Source organism: Canariomyces notabilis (genome assembly GCF_033297395.1).
Source record: "Canariomyces notabilis strain CBS 508.74 unplaced genomic scaffold N656scaffold_2, whole genome shotgun sequence".
Taxonomy (NCBI): Eukaryota; Fungi; Ascomycota; class Sordariomycetes; order Sordariales; family Chaetomiaceae; genus Canariomyces; species Canariomyces notabilis.
This window is the reverse complement of record NW_027041824.1, coordinates 1-7,730: the sequence shown is the minus strand read 5'-3', so window position 1 is coordinate 7,730 and position 7,730 is coordinate 1. Positions and strand designations below refer to the sequence as shown.

The following is a 7,730-nucleotide window of genomic DNA, read 5'->3' as shown; positions in this document are numbered from 1 at the left end:
GTATGCTAGTCACCGCTTGTGTCGCCGTAGTGTGGGCCCCGAATCGGCCGGTTAGATCCGCTAGATCCGCCCCGCCCTCCGTCTTATGCCTCCGAAGTGGTGAGAGCTGAGACAAGACGAACAAGTGCCATACAGTAATTATTGGTATTTGTGCTTGTAAAGGCCGGAGCCGATCATTCCAGGCTGCGTTGCTTCAGGTTGTGTTATGCAGTGAGATCCTTCAACACATGTGCAGGTCAAGGTTGGGGTCGGTACAGTCATGGCGCATATGTCGTCGGCATCTAGAACATGTGGGACATTATCGATTTTGGTGGCAACGTACAGATAGGTGCACACCTGTTTGGGTCGGTGACTTATTCACGTTCGCATAATCGACAGGAGTGTCCCGGGCCCAATCAAGACATGGGGGCAATTGAGATAGACCGACACATGTGCAAGTTCAACAACTCCGTCTTCATTTTGTGAGATGACCTATCTTTGCATGCGCCTCCTTCCATGCCCATCCCTCAATGCACTTCAGTCTAACTTCTATTGCCCTGTCAACGTTAGCAACCGGGACCCAAGAGAGCTGAAGATTTACTCCATACTTCTTCAGCAACAGCACACTCATGCATGATACGCCGTAACGATGGCCGATATCGAGCTTCTCACGGAAGGTCGCCTGTATACGGCTGTTCAAGTTGCGGCCGTTGGTGTTCGTAGGCCCTTCTTTTTTTCCTGTCTTGTTCATTGTGTCTGACTATCTATCGTCTAGGGTGTTGTATACTGCGTGTCGAGATGCATCTATTTGCTCTGGTTTCATCCCCTGGCAAAGTTCCCTGGGCCTAAGATCGCTGCCGTCTCGAATGTCTGGTACGGCTACCAATGGTATGTGTACACTTGCTTCAGTTTGTGTTAGGTATGGTAATAAGGGAGCTGACAATGACATGGCTGTGCGATTGCTCGTTAGGTTGTCAGGTCGCTATCCGTGGGCCATGCAACAGGCCTTCAGGGACTACGGTATGAACCATCAATATGATGACAATTCATGGCCAAAAGACACACGCTGACTGTATTTAGGAGACGTTGTTCGCATTGCGCCCAATGAGCTGGTCTTCATCACTCCCAAGGCGTACACGGGTATGGTGATCAAGTACCCCTATTTTGATGTCATCAACATTGTTGATGCAACTGAGATGGAAAATTGGCTGATGGGATCGTGTACAAGACATTTATACCAGCAGCATCAACGGCCGCCCCGGCTTCATCAAGTCTGACCTGCTTGATACCGGAGACAAGTACGAGGGCCTTGCATCAGAGCGGGATATCGACAAGCATCGTGCTGCGCGCAAGCAGCTTGCTCCCGCTTTCAGTCCCAAGGCACTGAGACAGTACGAGCCGGTCATTCACAAGCACGTCGATGGATTTGTCTCCAAACTCGAGAGCTCACCCGCACCACACCAAGGGGTTGACATCGCCCCGTGGTTCGAGAGAGCAACATGCGATCTTGGTGGTGCCGTCACTCTCGGCCATGATTTCAAAAACATTGAATCCGGCCAGAACCACCCCATTCTCGAGTCATTGCTGCGGATCGGCCACTGGGCCACCTTCAGAAACGTCATGCGCCGATTCCCGCTTCTCTACCCCTTGTCATACGTCTTCCTCCCGCCCAAAGTCGCTCTGAGCTACTTCCGGGCCCATTCAACCAGCAAAACTCTAATCCGAAGACGTGTTGAAAACCGTCACGACGGTAAACAGCTCGACTACATGACGCAGTTTCTCAAGGACGAGTCGGACCTCCCACCAGATGGCTTCCTTGTCTCTCAGGCCGGACACTTGATTCTCGACCACTATGAGTCTTCAAGTGTGTTAACTGCTGGTATTGCCTTTTTGACGACAAACCCGGAGGTCATGAGCAAGCTCCAGAGCGAGCTTCGGACGACCTTCAAGTCTTACCGCGACATCGAGGAGGACACGGACAAACTGCACGATCTTTCGTGGTTGAACGCCACCATTGAAGAGATTCTGCGCCTCCACACCAACGTGCCCTACGGATTGCCTAGAATCAGCCCGGGCTGGAATGTAGACGGGAATTACGTGCCTAAAGGGGTAAGTTGCTCTCCAGTCATTAATCTTGTACCGTCTGTGCCCTCTCTTATTGATCATGTTCAACACAACAGGTAGTCGTATCCTCCTGCGCCTACGCGACCACCCACTCCCCCAAATACTTCACCAAACCCTACGAGTTCAAGCCCCAGCGCTGGCTCCCCAAGAGCAACCCCGACTACGACCATGTATTCGACACAGACGACAAGACGGCCTTCAAGCCCTTCAGTGCCGGGTCCCGCAACTGTCTGGGGCAGGCCATGGCTTACTTGGTGCTCCGCATCATGATTGCCAAGCTTTGCTGGAAGTTTGACTGGGAGCTGCTGAATAAGGACGAGATGGACTGGGACAGGGATTTGCGTCTTTACATTGTCTGGCAGAAACCAAAGGTTCATGTTCGGTTGACCCCTTTTCAGGGGGACGGCACTCAGGCTACTTTGGGTTGAGTGTTGAACCATGTAGATAGAGGTACTAGTAGTTGTTGCAGTCTGATGGTCAATTGTGAATTGTCTATTTAATTCTATTCTGATCTATTTATTTGAGCAACTTTCAGTCTTGCTTCTGTCTTAATGACTGGATCGGATGCTTTCTGAGAGTGTCCCCCGGCCCGCTTCGAAGCTACTTCTAGGTAGTACCTCATCATTCATGATCATCATCTGATGCAAGAAAATGAAGCCTTGACTGAGCACCACGATTATTCTATCTCCCACAACGCTTAATGGCATCGCTTGTCTGTCTAATAGATTGAATAGTATCCAGCGCCTGGTTCATGACCGCTCTTACCAGCTCCGACATGTTTTCCCGTCCCAAGATGCCAACCGCACCACCTGCAGCATCGTTGTCTCGATCATGACCCCATATCCTATACTGAGAAGGCAGACCCATGAGACGTTCGACAGTCTGCATTTGCGTCTCAAAGACCTGGGCCATCATGACAATCTGAATGTTGCGCGTCTGCGCCATGTAGGCAGGGGTTTCTGCCGCCGAACCTGAACTGGAAGCAGATGATACAGCCGCCGGTGCTTCGTGAAGACAGTCCCTCAGGCGAGCAAACACAATCTCGAGGAGCTCAGTGAGCTGAATGTGCGTCGACAACAGCATCAGAGTCAAAGAAAGTGCTGCTGGTGCTGGTGGATGCGGCGAAGTACCTGAGCAGGAGGGGCCCGGCGCCACAATCTGGAGAACGGTCGCGTACCGCATGGTGAGATTCAAGACGCGGTTCCAGCCGTTGACACCATCTTGGCTCTCGGCCATGGATAGGTCTAGGCCCTGGTTCAGGTGTGGACTCCAGGACTCCCAGGACTGGTCCTTCAGCCCGGCCAGCTGGCGGCATATGCTCCCGAGTGTGTCGATGGTGGGGGCAGACCCTTCCCCGCCGGCGTGGGAAGTGCTTGGCGTGTCAATCCCGCTTTGGCCAGAGCCCGAGTCCATGTCCTTGTCGTCACCCAGGTGGCCGATTGGCTCGTCAAGACCCCTGTTCAGATGTCCTGCCATGTAGTTAAGATCGCCCATGTCGATATCAGTGACGCCGCTGAGGGAGTAGCTGAATGCATGTGATTGGGTGCCTGGCGAGGGGATGGTGTGGGTTTCGGTGGTGGACAAGGCAGACGAGAAATTCGGGGGGTGCAGCCAGAATGCTGATGCGCCATCGGAGCGACTCGACGTCCTGTTGCTGGCAGGAGAGTACTGGGCAGGCCCGTTGTCGCTTGTTTGGCTGTCGGGCTGTGCCGACAAGGAGCCGGTACCCATGGGAACACCGACTCGGAGACCGTGAAGGGACGAAGCACGGTTCCTTCGGGCCACGCTATCGTAGAGGGGATCATCGCCAGCTTGGGCCCGGTGGTTTGCGTGTATTGGAGGCCGGCCGAGTGGCCGACCCGAGCTTGTGACGCACATGGCGCCTAAACGGAGACAACGTTCGCACGTGCCCGTGTCCGACTGGGGTCGGGGACATTTGAGCTTCTGCTCACGGCATCGGTCGCAGGCGTACCTCTTTGCCGCCTGCGTGTTCATCGTGTCCCGATGGGTTGTCCCCGTAAACTCAGCTGAAAGCCTTCGGACAGAACAATCGGCTTCGGTGCAACTAGTACTGCAGAAGAATGGGTCGGAGTAATTTATTAGACATGCTCCAGGGCACACACATTATACTGCGGAGCCTCCGGTCATTGATGGCCTGAGTGGCCCCTGAGAGTGAGACTCCGTGGAGCCGGAAGGATCAGCCAGTAGTTCGAAATCCATGTTGCCTCGGATTTCGAATATCCTCTTTTTAACAGGACCGTTCGCCACTGCCGTGGAGCGGCCAATGGAGCCAATCATCCTCAGTAAGGCTCTTGTGCGGTAAATCCGGGACCCTCTCGTTCTGCTTTAGTCTACGGCACAGGTCAGCATTGGAGAATGGAGGGAGCCACTGGAACATTGCATACTCCATAGTTCATACATTCACCTGTATCTGTTCTGGTTCGGCTGGGCATCACTAACTTGAACCTTTAAGCGACCTCAAGGCTCCAACTTGTCAGCTTTTAGTTGAACACCCGGTACTCCAATACCCACTTTTGATCGCCGTCGTCGAATTGAAGCCGAGAGTCCGTCTGAGAGCCAAAGAGAGCAGTGGACAGTGAGTGGAGCCGTTTCGAAAATCGACAGCCGCTCCGGGAACCGGGCCGCTGTTCTTCGCTTCGACCCTTCGCGCAGGGCCGAGATGTCGCTAGATGCAAATAAATAGGCTTAGGATGGTTCAAATTCCAATTCGAGTCCGTTTTAGCGGCATGTACCACACTCTCTTTGTTTTCGTTATCACACGCGCGCACATCCAGGGCCTTGTCCATGGGTCCGCCGGTTAGCGAGCGGTGAACGAACACCCAATGCGACGGTTACACGGTAGTGTAGCGGCCCGGGCGGAATGTGGGATCGATGTGGGGTGTTGAGAAATAAAATGGCGCCATCAATTTAGTGTAGGGCTCCCGCTTACGTGCTAAGCCTATTACAGTTAGTGACATCGGGCTCCTGCGCGACTGCTCTCCTTGGCCAGACGGAATCTCGGCTTCGATTCGATCAGGTCGATCACCAGCGGGTATAGGCGCACTTTGGTTGGTTGTCGTTGGAGCTGGCGGATATAAGCGAGGGGTGGCCGCAGCAGCCAAAAGTTCTAGCTCAGATCCAAATCACAATAAACCCCTACACCCCTCCATCGCAGCTTCGCACAACAGCTTCGCACAATGGCTTCGCGTTCCATGCAGTCAACCAATGGTCCCTCCTTCCCCCACTAGGAACCACAGTCAGCAAACCCCCCGACACAGTCAGCAACTATCCACACATTTTCTCGCATGTCCAAGACAGGGGAAAATGGAGAAAATATCGCAAATACACGAGCCTCGCAGTTCGGCCAGTTCTGACCCGCTCCCGACTTGAAGATGGATCCAAGTGGGTGGTCCTCGACCACGCGGATAAGTGGGGCATGGCATGAGTAGTGTCCAGGCAGGAACTTGAGCATGCGATGCTACGATCCGAGGTTCGGGCGGCGATAAAGAACGATGGCAGTTGTTCTAGGGCCCTTGGCGTGGATGACAGATCGGATGAACCGATGTATCGATGCATGGTTTTCGACAAAGTATACCTTTTTGTCCCGGCAACCGCTGTTCCTGGAATTATACCCGACTTCCAAATCAGTAGAGTCTCTTGATTCGGCAGAAGAACTTTGCCCATGATCATCTCTATCCAGCTTCAGAAACATCATGCTTCGTGAGCTATTGTATGTTGCTGCAGGGTTGGTTTCGCTGGCCTACGCGGCCGACATCTTCTTCAATGGCGGAGATGACCCTCGAGAGCCTGTGCGGATACGGCCAAGATTTCCCCTGATAGGACACGTGCTTGGGTTGATGGCAGAGGGACCAACATACTACCGGAAGACCAGGTATGCAGTCTTCCTTTTCATGAACGCTGCAAGTGCTGCTCAACTGACTTGGATTATCATGACGAAACAGCAAGGCCGCAGGCACAGAGATCTACACGCTGGGATGTTTCAACTTCAAAGTCTACATCAGTGCTTCCAGTCGTCTGCTGCCTTTCATCCAAAAGCACTCTCGCGCACTATCTTTCCGGCCCTTTCTCCAGCTTGTAGCGCGCAAATATGGCGACGCCTCAGATGCTGCCTACGAGATCTTTGGCGGGACCTTGCCCGACGATCTGAGCCAGTCGGTCAAGATGAGTCTGGCCCCTGGCCGTCATCTCGATCAGCTCAGTTTGAGAATGGGCAAAAGGGTACTGGTCGACATACAAGAGCTTCTCAACAACTCAAATGGGGACGGCGTGCGTCTTCTCGCATGGGCAAGACATGCCGTGGTGCAGGCTACGAGCTGCGCCGTCTACGGAGAGGAGCATCCGTTCCTCGACCCGGAGGTTGAGAGTTCATACTGGAAATGGATGACATACCTGACGGCGCATCTGGTCGGTTGGCTCGACGTGACAAAGAAGGGCTACGCCGCGAGGCAGAGGGTGTTTAAATCCTACATCAGGTATTGCAGCAACGTCCCCGAAGAAAGCTCCCACCTCATGAAGGAGCACCAGCGCGTCCTCGGCGAGGCCGGCATATCCAACACAGACAAGGCCAAACAGGCCGCCATATTCACCATTGCCTCGTTCAGCAACTCAGCGCCAACTTTGTACTGGACACTGTGGGAGCTCTTTTCCCGCCCCGAGATCCTGTCCGAGGTCAGGGAGGAGCTTTTGACCAGCGGCGCCGTCGTCGTCTCCCCACCTGAACAAGTCGATAGCGAAAAAACCTTTGTCCTCGACGTCGCAATCCTCAAGTCCCACTGCCCCCTCCTCCTCTCCGTATTCCAAGAAACCCAACGCACCCGGCACGTCAACCCCAGCTTCCGCAAAGTCCTTCACGACACCTTGCTCGACGACAAGTATCTCCTCAAGGAGGGCCACTACCTGCAAGTTCCCGGCAACGTCATTCACTACGAAACAAACATCTGGGGCCCGACGGCCTCGCAGTTTGACCCGTACCGGTTTGTGCCGAAAAAGGGCGAGGGCGAAAAGGAAATGCTCGTCAAGACTGCCAGCGGGTTCGTTCCCTGGGGCGCGGCGCCCTATCTCTGCCCCGCGAGACAGTTTGCGGCCACTGAGATACTGATTATTGCTGCGCTCTTGGCCATGCGGGCGGATATTACGCCTGCGGGTGGGCGGTGGGATAAGAATCCGGCGCTGAACCATGCGGATTTGGCGACGCTTTCGCCTCCGAAGAAGGATGTGGAGATGAGTGTTGGGGTGCGTGAGGACTGGGTGGGCAAATGGGAGTTGAAGATGGGCGAGAGCAAGAGTCGTGTTCCTCTTGCGTCGGGGTAAGGGGTTGGTTCGTTCCTCGTCGTATCATGTACCTCTCTAGATTGTGGTGCCGGGCAGGAGGCCAGAGATGAGCGGCGATAGTCGACGGATTTGGTGGGCGTTATTCTGTGTCCTGTAGATTGGGGTGAAAACGAACTGCACTTAGGAGAGTCGTTTCAGGCTTTCACTCAGCCGACAAGACCAGTTTGTGATAAGTCAAGCACCTCAACAAACGTCGACAACCGACTCCTGAAGGAGCTCGGAACTTGAGATACTTGAACGGTTGAGGGAAAAGGGAATTGGAGGGGGGGGGGGGG

The 7,730-nt window shown here is 54.1% G+C and overlaps 3 protein-coding genes across 3 annotated transcripts; 2 read left to right on the top strand and 1 right to left on the bottom strand.

Annotated features, from left to right (window-relative positions):
* Positions 1-437: 437 nt before the first annotated feature.
* Positions 438-2,554, top strand: N656DRAFT_825926 (cytochrome P450). The gene is made up of 6 exons (XM_064818462.1): positions 438-694; positions 755-867; positions 950-999; positions 1,060-1,119; positions 1,208-2,088; positions 2,160-2,554. Exons 1-6 carry the CDS (start codon positions 629-631, stop codon positions 2,529-2,531), a joined length of 1,542 nt encoding a protein of 513 aa, XP_064673546.1. The 5' UTR covers positions 438-628; the 3' UTR covers positions 2,532-2,554.
* Positions 2,555-2,784: 230 nt separating this feature from the next.
* On the bottom strand, positions 2,785-3,981 carry N656DRAFT_700535 (uncharacterized protein; the record flags this gene model as incomplete). The annotated part of the gene is made up of 1 exon (XM_064810874.1): positions 2,785-3,981. One exon carries the CDS (start codon positions 3,979-3,981, stop codon positions 2,785-2,787), a length of 1,197 nt encoding a protein of 398 aa, XP_064673545.1.
* Positions 3,982-5,816: 1,835 nt separating this feature from the next.
* N656DRAFT_765027 (cytochrome P450) lies at positions 5,817-7,434 on the top strand (the record flags this gene model as incomplete). Its single annotated transcript, XM_064813371.1, has 2 exons — positions 5,817-5,995; positions 6,066-7,434. 2 exons carry the CDS (start codon positions 5,817-5,819, stop codon positions 7,432-7,434), a joined length of 1,548 nt encoding a protein of 515 aa, XP_064673544.1.
* Between the last annotated feature and the right edge of the window lie 296 nt (positions 7,435-7,730).